The sequence below is a fragment of the Notechis scutatus genome, chromosome 1 (genome assembly GCF_049901735.1).
Source record: "Notechis scutatus isolate UNSWTSFEM ecotype Mainland chromosome 1, rNotScu1.2, whole genome shotgun sequence".
Lineage (NCBI taxonomy): Eukaryota > Metazoa > Chordata > Lepidosauria > Squamata > Elapidae > Notechis > Notechis scutatus.
In genome coordinates this window covers 168719303-168731646 of record NC_142009.1, presented here as the reverse complement: position 1 = coordinate 168731646, position 12344 = coordinate 168719303, and the positions used below count along the sequence as shown (strand labels likewise).

Here is a 12344-nt window from a genome sequence, read left to right as displayed (position 1 = left end):
CAGACCCTGCACCTGCCAGAATACGCTAGGAAGAAGATATGTCAGATATTATTTCTCATGTATCTCTTCAGAATAATGTCCAGTTTTTTCATCTGCAAAGCTATTCAATATCTTAGCAAGTGTTACAGTAGGACTAGAGGTCATTCTAAATAGCTTAAAATTTTCTGATAGTTTAAAAATTAATGGTATAGCTAAGCATTTATCACTGGTAAATTTGTTTGGCAATTTTTTGTTAAGAAAAATATTATTTTCACAAAAGGGAATATTTGTATTACTAGGCAATGAAGGATAGGTGGTTGTTACTAGGATGATGGACCGTCTCTCTAGGGCTATCTCTAAATAGAACCTAAATAGAACCAGGAGCTATTAAAAGGAGCCGAAAGTGCGAGACGGCGCAGCTGCTGGGATGCAGCTTGGAGAGCTCCCAGCTCCCTTCTCTACTGTCTCCAACCGAGACACGAGTCAGGTCACACACCTCGCAAGAAAAGGAAATGGGAGTTGTTTTGTAATTTAGCAAGGGGCATTTGGTGAACATTTAACTACGGTTTAGCTGCTGTACTGTGTAAAGGCCAAAGGTTAGCCAAGCACGGCCGAGCTTATTCTATGCAAACCACACCCTTCTTACAATGGTGGCAGAAACAAGTCCTCTCGGACCAAATAGGGTGTCTGGGGGCCCAGAAAGCACCGCTGCTTGCAACAGGAGCCATGCCTCTTTCCTGCCTAAACGATAACCCGAGCAAACAGCTTCCACTCGTCCGGCCGGCACGCGGAACAATACTGTGTAAAAGTCCCTTCTACGCCTCTCTAGGAATATTGAAGGATTGTCTTCCCGATAACCCGGAAGAGGAAGTTGCAGTTGTGCTTTTTTTTTGACACTTTTGAATCAGTGAAGGGGGAGGGGGAAGCGCGATGGAGGTAAGAAACAAACGTAGAAGGGCGGTAGGCAATTTAGGTCGGGCACTTAAATCGGCGGCGTAGACGAAAGGAAAGGAGCAGTGATTAGATTACCCCGACGTCGTCGCTTCCTTCCATGCACGCGCCTAGGGGCGGGGCTTCTTGGCTGCTTCCGGAGCGCGCGCGCGCACCCTTTCACTCCCCCCACCCCCCCCACCCCCGTGTAATGTCTCCTCCGAGAGTTCAGTCCCTGAAATCGTAGGTGTTACTCGCCATGGAGCGGGTGTGGGGGAGTTCCGCGTGCACCAGAGCCCTTCATTTTGTTACCCGAATTTCCCTTCCGTCCTGCTTATGAACGTTGTATCGAAACACGCACTGGTTTATCTAAGATGTAATGCGATATATAAATTTCAGTTTGGCTTAATGACAATCCCAACAGAGGAAGTTTGACAAGACCACGGCTTAGCGTGCTGTGTGAACCAGCCAGTGTCCTTTTGTGAGAGCTTTGCAGCTTTTTTTGCGGTATGGTCGTTGGTATCGTAACCATTGGTTTTAGATTGCATCAACGTGTGAAAATGCTGTGTTCGCAATGGCCGGGTTAATTATCTGTTGAATAAGGCAGAGTTGGACACCAGGCTATCCTGTAACCACGATGTCATTCAAATATTAAAATTAACTCACTTGTGTAGGTTTCGTAGAATCACAAACTTGGAAGCAGCTATTTATGTTTTTGAGTCTACCTTTCTGCTCAGCGAGGGAACAGATTAAATAAAAGCAGGGTTCATACAACACACTAGCTTAAAATACTAAGCTGTAGCTCTGTTATGTAAACAGCTAGGGCGCTTTTGGCTTACTGTGTGGTGAGATAATTTAGTTAAATCCTAAATCAGTTAACCATGGGAAAATACATTGAGAACAGAGATGAAATAATTTTCAAATATGATTTTTTTGACTTGTGTGAAATATACATGTTAGCATGTCTCCAATTGTTTGAAGTAGTGCCATAAACCTTCAGTAGAGTTGACATTTTCCCTAAATGGCAATTTTAAGAGAGAGAGATTTTAGAGAGACTCGCAATAAAACATAGAGTAAATGATATGTGTTATGAATCATTTAAAGTTTGGGTTCAAAATATATTTTCACATGCTATATTGCACTGTAGGAAGAAAAATTCTCAAGTGTATACAAGTGTATCCTAAGCTTCAAGCAGAACTGTTCTTTGTTCAAGGTTACCCAGTCCTGAACTTGAGTTTTGTAATAATAATTGGGTAACTTGTTTTCCCTTTCTTTACAGCCATCATCCATCATGCTATACAGTATTAAAGGTTATAGTAGGACTGGTAAAACATGCATCCTTAGAATAGATAGGACCAAAATTTGGGCATTTTATTTTACTGTATTTTATAATTAGAGAGTTTCAGGGAAGAGAACCTTAATCCCCCACTGTTTGCCCTAACCTTTAAAGGGCAAAAAGCGAATGGTTAAGAATCCCATTCCACTTCCTAAATCCTCTAAGGGCCTTTCTAAATCAGGCCCTGCTTTGCCCACTTTTGTGAAATGTGTTTGAATGTACCATTTAAAACTTGTTGTTTTATATTTCAATTGTTGTCTTATTCATTTTCATTCTAAGATACCCAAGTTTGCTATTTACATCTGTAAATGTTATTTACATTAGTTTGTTTTATTATTGTGAGTTGCAATTTAAAGAAGTATTTTCCAAGGTACAATTTCTATTCTAAACCACTTGTTTCTGGAAACATGTGAATGACTGCTGTATTAATGTTGGGGTTCTTTATAAATCTTGAAAAAGTAGTGCTTTCCCCCTCCATTCTCTATTTGTGTCTAATTACTTGTATGTTTATAGATTTTATTAAATTTACTCTGGGATAGGAAAGCAGTTTGATAGATTATGATGAATTCCTATTTTGTGTCTGTCATCATTGTATTATGAAATGAAATTATATTGCTGCCGGTATGTCTATTTAAATGCAGGTTACTCTGTTCCAATCACATTAAAGGAGGATACAGGAATCTAAGAGTGGGATATTGATAAGAGGCACTAAATGGTTCTATTTCCTGTAAGTCATCTGGTTTCAAAGTCCAGTGATGTAGAAGAGTTCAGACAACAGAATAAAGAAGTGGGTCACTGGAAAAGTATTGTGCTTATTTTAAAATTTGATGTTTGTTTCTCCCTGTATACGCCTCACACCAGAGGGTCTAGGCCAGGGGTCCTCAAACTTTTTAAACAGGGGGCCAATTCACAGTCCCTCAGACTGTTGGGGCCTTGGACAGGCTGGGTAGGTGTGGCCAATTTAACAGTCAATTAAATAATGCACACAAATTAAACTTGAATTTGTTTTGCTCTTGGGGGTGTTTTATTTGCTTTTGCCTGCATGTTGTTCTTTTGGTTGACTTATTTTTACTACCACGTTTCCCTGAAAATAAGACTGGGTCTTATTTTCTTTTGACTCCTGAAAAAACGGCTAGGGCTTTTTTTCGGGGCGGGGGGGTGTCTTAATTATTTTAAGATGCAGAAGGCAGCAAGCCCACTGGCCCCATCCTCTTCATCCCACCCCCTGCTTGCCTGAGGCTGCAATGAACCAAGTTCTCTGCGCACCCTGGCCTCCGCTTGCTGGCCCTGCTGCTGGCTGGCCGCTGAACAGCTGACTGTGCTGCTCTGGCCTCTCAGGGGCTGTTTGCCCTCCTGGCAGCACTGCTTTTTGGGCTGCTTGCGCCTGGTACAGGATGAGTTGTCCCAGATCTATGACCTTCGGAGCACCTCCCTGCTGCCAGTGGAGCTGCGCTGCCTCGCACAGCCAGCACAAGAGCTAGTGCCCACCAGGGCCAGGGCCTGAAGAGCACAAGACTCAGCTCGTGGCCTGGAGCCTGCAGCACTGAGTAGACCTGAAGGAAGGTGCTCAGCAGCCCAAAGGCGGCAGCAGGTGAAGCAGCATGGCTCCACCAGTGGCCACTGGCAAAAGGCCCTAGCAGGCCGGCAGTGGGGCAGGTGCACTCCGGAGGTCATAGATCTCAGCTGACTCATCCCATGCCAGGCAAGAGCAGCCCAGCAGGGTGGCCGAGAGGTGAAGAGCTCCCGTGAGGCCAGCAGCAGCATGGGCAGTCGCTCGTGTCAGATGCTGCAAGCAAGTGGCAAGCGTGTCAAAAGTGAAAAGTAGGACTCTGCTCTTTCGCAAAATGTGTTTGCAGCAGCTGCTGAACACGGAGTGGGTGACCCCGTGCCTCTGCCTGCTGGTGTCGTGCCAGCATGTTTTGGAAGGGAAATAAAATTAAGTCCTACCATCTCTCGCCACCACCATGAAAACCTGAGCAAAGGCTGTGCCTTCTCCCTTCCAAAACATGCCAGGATGTGATCTGACCCAGCTTGACAAATCCCCACATGCCCAGGTGTCCTTTCTGTTTGTTCCCCATTCCTTTCTCGCCCCTTCTCCCTCCCTGGGAACTCTGCGCGAGGAGGTGAAGGCCATCAAGGGGATGCTGACAAGACACTCCCGGGGAAAAGATAAAGCAACCCTGCTGCCAGAGCCCAGAATTTTAAGGCAGAAAAGGTAGGACGGGCAATTTCAAAGGTCCTGGAGAAAAAGAGCAAAGCTTTTCTGCTTGCTGTCTGAAGTGGTTGCTGAGGGAAGCGATCTGCTCCTCCATGCAAAACTTTGCAGTGGAAGGAAGAGAGAGGGAGAGAGAGAGAGATGAAACCTCTGTGTGTGTGTTTGTGTGTGAGAGAGAGACAGAGAGCGCACACAGCAGCCAGCCCTGGTATACGGTAACTCTCTGAGGTTGGATCCTCTCTCTCTCTCTCTCTCTTCTCTCTTTTTTCTCACTCACACACACACAAACACACACACAGAGGTTTGATTGGGTTATCCTCTGCCTCTGCCAGTGCCAGTGCCAGTGCCATCCCAGTAGGTTTTGGAAAGGAGATAAAAATAAATCTTGCAGTCTCTTGCTGCTGCCGTGCAAACCCCATCACGGGCAACAGCAGCTGCACCTTCTCCCTTCCAAAACATGTTGGGACGGCACCAGCAGCAGGCAGAGGCTGAGGGTGATCCAATCAAACCTCTCTTTTTGTCTTTGTATCCCAGGATTGCAATGCTGGAGGCTCGGCAAGAAAATGCTGTTTAGTAAAAACATGCAGGCTCAGCTCAGCAGAGCTGCCGCCCCTTTCGGAGCCTGAATGGGTTCTGCGAAACAAAACCAGCTGTTTAGCGAAGACATGCAGGCCCAACTCAGCTGTTTTGTGGAGGACGTTCAGTCTTCGAAAGGGGCAGCCACTCTGCTGTTTAGAGAAGACATGCAAGCTCAGATTTTCCTGCTGATCGCCAAAAAGGCTCTATCCTGAGTCTGCAGTGTTGCAATCCTGGGATGCCCCCAGTTTTCCAGAGCTGCTCTGGAGCTTCCACAGCACGGGGGCATCGAAGGAGCCCCTTGTGGCCCTCACCTGATTCTGTTTTGCCTTTGCCAGGGCAGCGGGTGCCAGAAGGGTGCTGGGCAGACCAAAGCGTCACCTCGAAGCCTCCCTGCTGCTGCTTGGCTTGGGGCGGACAGCTGCACGTTCACTCAAGTTGCAAACAGCCTGGGGATTTGGGTGGCTTTTACATGGCCAGTATGCCTGCAAGATCCCTGGTTTCCGAGGCTGGCGAGGCTCAGCGTTTGGGCTCTGGCGCGCTCTTCTCCCCAGTGGTGGCTGCACATGCGCAGTGCCTCCGGCTCACTGAGTCTGGCTTGCTGATCTCGGCTGCTGGTGGCTTTGACCAAATCCTGGCCACCAATGTTGCAGGCAAGAACCAGCCATGCTAATCCCACTTCATGGCCATGCAAAGAGAGCTCACATCCACCACTGCTTCACGTGGGAGAGGAGGCACTGCAAGGGAGCCCATTTGTCATATTGGCCAGGCAGCGGTCACCACACAGGCCAGGCCTCAGGGCACCACCCTGAGCAGGTGTTTAACTGGAGGCAGGGGAGGGTCAGTCATCTTACCCAGTTGCCCTCCACCATTTCTCATCTAACGTTTGTGTGTGTGTGTGTGTGTGAGAGAGAGAGAGAGAGAGAGAGAGAGAGAGAGTGAGTGGAGAGGAAACCTTTTCAAACAGCATTGCCTGCAATTCTTACTCCCCTCCATTGTTTCTTTTTCTCTCTCAGCTAATCTGCAGGCCGCGGTTAAAGCATTGAGGTGACCGGGGAAGGTCAGGGCTGACATTTGGGCTGGCCATACCCACCCACTTCACTAGGGCTTTTTTTTAGGCTAGGGCTTATATTAGACCCAACCCACAAAAATCAGAGGAGGGTTTACTTTCGGGGTAGGTCATATTTTGGGGAAAGCATGGTTGATTGTATTTTCAGTTGTTTAGGAGTCTAGTGGTCCACTTCAGGAAACTCAGTTTTGCAGCAAGTCTCAGCCCCAATCAACAAGTCTCTCTCTCTACTACTACTACTACTACTACTACTACTACTACTACTACTTCCTTCTTCTTCTTCTTCTTCTTCTTCTTCTTCTTCTTCTTCTTCTTCTTCTTCTTCTTCTTCTTCTTCTTCTTCTTCTTCTTCTTCTTCTTCTTCTTCTTCTTCTTCTTCTCCTCCTCCTCCTCCTCCTCCTTCTCCTCCTTCCTCTTCTTCCTCCTTCTTCTTCTTCTTCTTCTTCTTCCCCCCTCTCTCTATCATCTGGAGGCAGGGGAGGTGAAAAATGGGCCCGTTTTTGGCCTCCTGAGGCCTCTGCACATCCCGTTTTCACCTCTCTTGCTTCCAGAAGTATTCTTCAGGCTAAAAATGGGCTAAAACGGCCCATTTTTCACCTCCCCCGCCTCTGGAATCTCTCTGCAGGCCAAAAATGGGCTAAAAACAGCCTGTTTTTTGGCCAAAAATGGGCTAAAATGGCCCATGTTTTGGCTTCCTGGGATGTCTGCATGCCCCATTTTCATCTCCCCCATCCCCAGAAGCATTCTGCAGGCCAAAAACGGGCTAAAGCGGCCCATTGTTTGGCCTCCCAGGGCATCTGTACTCCCCGTTTTTCACCTTCCCTGCCTCCAGAACCTCTCTGCAAGCCAAAATTGTTGTCCCAGCTCACGGGGCTCGTGAAGGTAACTCCTGCGCTTGGCTGAAGGGTGGGCGGTGGATGGGCAGGGAGAGGTGGGTGGGAGAGGCAGCCTTGTGATCCTGAGCAGGCCGGATTAATGGCTTTGACTGGTCATATGTGAGCCACGGTCCGTAGTTTGAGGACCCTTGGTCTAGGCAGTCATATAAACAAGAAATATGTTTATATAACTGCCTAGATTGTCTAGCAACACAATCAAAAGTACAACCATCAATAAAACAATAATGGCATGGATCTTTCTCTCTTAATCGTTAAAAGAGTCCAGTAAAGCAAGCTCTAAACTATTCTCCAGAAGACTATAAGAGACGGTACTATTCTTGCCTTAAAGGAGAGGAGCAGGCACCAAGAATGTCTCATTCTCTGTCCATTCTGCTACTGTGATCTCTATTCACTTGAATGTCTAGAGTTTAACCAGTACCTTGGATTACACTGAAAATAAACTAGACAGGCTTAGAATCACTTTATTGACACTTTGAATGTACACTAATCGGCATACATTAAAATGACATTTCGTTGTATTCAGTTCTCAAAGGGTCACCACCTCCAATATAAACTACACAAACCTGACAAAATAAATAAATACAAAATTATGTACATGCCCATGTATGACACAGAGAAACAACATAGTCTAGTTCGGATGTATACATGTACATGGCAAGAAAAATAAATCTTGAGAGTTTACCAGACAGATGGCACAGGAAACAAAGCTGTTACAGCAGGGTTGTCAAACTCCCAGACCACGGGCCAGATGCATCACATGCTGGCCATGTCCACACCCAGTTTAGTGAAGGGAAAAAAGTCCGGATATGTCACATGACACAGCCTTGACAATGTCAGTTTAACACCCCCGTGTTACAGAATCTGGTAGTCATGCTAGATATACTTCGAAACCTCCCAGAGGGGAGCAACCTAAACAGACTGAAGTGGGTGTGTGTGTGTGGGTCTCTAACAATGCTTTGAGCTCTAAGCACATAGCATGTCAGATCCATGTATCTGCCATTCTTCATTTATCTAAGATATCTCCCAGGGGGGAAAAATTTCTTGGCAGATGCTCTGTCCAGGAAACCCCAATACAACAGCAAAAAGATTGAAGTTATAAAACCCATGATCCAACCAACCCAACTTGCAACCAAAATAATCACCCGGGTACAAGAGACGAAAGAATCACTGACTGACAATGCAACAACTTCAATATTTAAGTAGGCGCTACTTAAGGACGACTGGCTCCAGGCTAACAAAAACACTTGCTTACTCAAAGATGGGCTAGCCTGGGTAGAAAACAAACTTTATGTCCCTGCCAGCCAGAGGATGGACCTCATGAAATGATGCCACGACTCAAAAATAGCGGGACACTTTGGGTTTGTAAAAACCCTGCACCTCATCAAAAGACAATTTTGGTGGCCATCTCTCAAAAAGGACATTGAAAACTATGTTGCTAGTTGCCCCATCTGTGCTGCTGCAAAAAGAAGACAAGGAAAATATCCTGGACCTTTACAAACAGTGGCAGAACCTTCAGCACCCTGGAAAGAGATCTCTATGGCCTTTATAGTGGAGCTTCCCGAAAGTGCAGGAAATATTGTCATTTGGGTTGTAACTGATCTTTTTTCAAAACAGGTTCATTTTGTTCCATGCCAAAAGATCCCAACAGCCAAGGCAAAGATGTTTTTAATACACATTTATCGCCTTCATAGAGCTCCCCAACGGATTATCTCAGATAGGGGTGTACAATTCACATGCACCTTTTGGCGGGCGTTTTTAAACCTATTAGGCTCCACCCAGGGGTTGTCATTTTTCAATCACCCCAGACTAGCTGTGGAGCAGAACGATCTAATAGCGTATTAGAACAATATTTAAGGCGCTTTATTAATTACCAACAGGACAATTGGACTGACCTTCCTTTTGCAGAGGTAGCATACAACAACTTGATCGACAGCAGCACTGGTTTCACCCCATTCCAGGTAGCCCCAGGCCAAGAATTCAACCCCATGCCAGAACTACCTACCAAGGAACCTGAAATTCCCTCCCTTAAGGAGTGGATAAATAATTTGCAAGCCACTTGGCCAGTGGTCAGACTAGCCTTACAAGAGGCTAGAGCAGCTTTTAAAGCTCAGGCGGACAAAAAACGTGATCCTAAACCATTCAAAGTTGGGGACCGCGTGTATTTTGTCTACAAAATTCCTAAAATCATTGCAACCCTCTATGAAACTGGGACCTAAATTCATTGGGCCATTTACCATCTCCAGAATTATTAATCCTGTTACGGTAGAGCTTCTTCCCAAAACACTTAGACAGGTTCATCCAGTATTTCACTGTAGGCTACTCAAACCAGATATCACTTCAAACCTTAGACCACTCCTTCCCACACCTCCAACTTCCATTATGGTACATGGGGAACAACATTTTGAAATTAAAGATTATCCTTGATTCGCACACTCACCGTGAATCCACACAATATTTAGTAGCTTGGAAACACCTTCCTTCCTCAGAAAATGAGTGGGTAGCCAAACGACATGTAAAAGCACCCACATTACTATGGAAGTTCCACCTGAAATACCCTCACAAACTGTTAGGTATAACATTGATACCAAATATGGTTTGGGTGAATAAATATATAAAACTTAGATATCATGGTTTAAGTGCTTATCACTTTAAGCACAATGCTGCAGGCAATTAGCCGATTAAGGGTGCGGTTAGAAGTTACAATATAAGGAAGCATTAGAAGCTGGAAATCTTACTGCGACTAACTGTGTCTTACTGTGACTAACTGTGATTACTGACTGTGAGTGCCTGTGACTGAACTGTTCTTGTTTGCTACTGTTTGCTGATTTACTGCGTAATTCTACTGTTCTACTGTTTGAACTTCTTGCTGAATATCCAGCGTTTGTTCCTCTGGAGAGAGGCACCGGAGGAGGAGAAGATATCTTTATCGGCTGATAAAGATATTGCAAGGACTCTTAACTTGGACTGTAATAGTGAGTCTTACTGGATGGAAATATAGTGAATGACTATTGGACTGAATGACAATGTTTTAAACTCTAAATGGATTAAAAACTATTTAAACTACAAACAGTGTTTGTGTTCAGTGTGTGTATACTCTGGCGCCCTTCCTGGCTTGACTACTGCTGCTACTCTGCTAGGGGTTAATCCCCAAACACTAACATTGGTTATGGGCCCAGCAGCATAGTCTAACTAACCAGGATATAGCAGAGAGAGTTGGTGTGAGTTGCACATTACTGTAAAAAACAAACTGTTTTAATTAGTTTAAAATAGTCAAAATATCTGAAGAGCAATGGCACAAGTAAATTTGTCACAACTGTCCATGATATCCAGGCTGGATGGAACAAACTATGTTTCATGGTCAATGAAATGTAGTTTACTTCTATGCAGAGAAGGATTGTGGGACATTATAGCAAACCCACCAGATGTGAGTAGCTGGGATCCTGCTGATGATGATGATAAAGAAAAGTTACAAGACTTTAAACTACAGAATGAGCAGGCTTTATGCATCATAGGACTGACTCTCTGTGATCAGCAGCTTGTCCATATTCGTGGAGAAGAAAATGCTGCAAACTGCTGGGAGAACCTCAGGAAGATTTATGTTCGGGACAGTGTAGGAGCACATATAAATCTTACACGGAAGCTTTTTCGAACGCATCTTCAGAGGAATGGAGATATGTTAGTTCATTTAAACTGTATGAAGAGCATTTTTCAAGAATTGCAAGAAAAAGAGCTTATATTTAATGAACTGCAACAAGTCTACATAATATTATCTTCATTAGATCAAAGCTATGATGAATATGTGACTTCGTTAGAGGTATTGCCAAAAGAAAGCCTCTCATTAACCGAGATTACAGGCAGGCTACTAGAAGAAGCCAGAAGAAGGCGTGAGCGTGACGAGCTGAGAGAAGATAAGAAAGAAGAGAAATTATCTTCAAAGCTTGAAAGAAACCAGCAAAGCAAATTACAGCACCCGGAAGAAGAGAATTTATCTTCAACGGCATACACAATTAAAAAGTGTTTTAATTGTGGAGGCAGAGGACATTTGGCAAGATTCTGCAAAAAGAGAAAAAGCCAGAATATAAAAAAGCCAAAGAAAGCATTTGAACTAGCCACGTTTAGCAACTCTGATGTGAAGAATGATATATGGGTGGTTGACAGTGGCGCATCCCACTGCATCACAAGAGATAAGACAAAATTTATAAAAATGTCTAAAAGCTCTCAACATATATCTCTTGCAAACGGCTGGAATCTTAAAGCGAAAGGTGAAGGTCTTGCACATTGTCCGTGCATAAACCAGGATATAAAAATGTTGTATGTACCGCAACTAAAGTTTAATTTGCTTTCAGTAAGGGTATTAGATAAATTAGGTTATGTAATTACTTTTAAAGATAATAATTGCATAATTGAAAAAGATAACAAAAGGGTAACTGCAGCTTTAAATGGAACATTATATGTCTTAGATAATAATAAGAAAGGGGAGGCACAAACTGTATTTAATAATATAAAGCCTCATGAAGAATGTATCCATTTATTGCATAGGCGTTTGGGGCATGTACATTTTAAAATGCTAAAATGTACAGTTGAGTTATCTGAAGGAATAAGGTTAAAACCTTGTGATAAATATTTGCGTTGTAATGTTTGCTGTGAAGATAAGAGCAAGGTATTGCCTGCAAATAGGCTAAATGGTTTCAAAACAAAAGAACCTTTAGAAGTGGTATTTGCAGACATCATAGGTCCAAAGAAACCCAGTATGGGGGGTGCTAGATATATACTGAGCATTATGGACCATTATTCTAGATATGGGTTTTGCTATTTAATGAAAAGCAAAACTGAAACATATCAACATTTTTTCAATTGGCTTAGGTTTGCTGAAAGAAAGTCTAAACGGCAACTGATAACCCTGGTGACAGATAATGGTACGGAATTTGTTAATAACAAATTCCAGAACAGACTTAAGATAGCTGGAATAGAGCATAAGAAGTCTGCTCCATACAGGCCAGAACATAACGCTTTTATTGAAAGAAGAGGCCAAACACTACAGGCAATGGTTAGAACAATGTTAAATGATTCTGGGTTACCTGATTCTTTGTGGGGAGGCTACAATGTGTGCTAATAACATATTGAACAACGTTGTTAATACAACAACAGGTGAAATACCATTCACCAGGTGGCATGGCAGGAAACCTGACCTAAGTTACCTGCACACATTTGGTGCACCAGCATGGGTGCATATTCCTGCACAACTCAGAAAAAAAGGGCAACATAGAGCTAAAAGATTTTTCTTCGTTGGTTATCAGGCAAACCATAGGGCATATAGATTTTGGGAGAAAGGCACATCTAGTG

At 44.0% G+C, this 12344-nt stretch overlaps 1 protein-coding gene across 3 annotated transcripts in view; it reads left to right on the top strand.

Moving 5' to 3' along the window:
- The first annotated feature begins 854 nt into the window (after positions 1-854).
- ZDBF2 (zinc finger DBF-type containing 2) overlaps positions 855-12344 on the top strand; it is a 62551-nt gene continuing 51061 nt past the window's right edge. Inside the window, exon 1 of one of the 3 annotated variants that reach the window (XM_087949479.1) lies at positions 855-915. Coding sequence is in view for 1 of the 3 variants with exons in the window: in XM_026673194.2 (XP_026528979.2) it covers positions 910-915 (6 nt within the window). In the remaining 2 variants the exon portion in view is untranslated. The other 2 variants (XM_026673194.2, XM_026673195.2) reach the window with 2 other exon arrangements.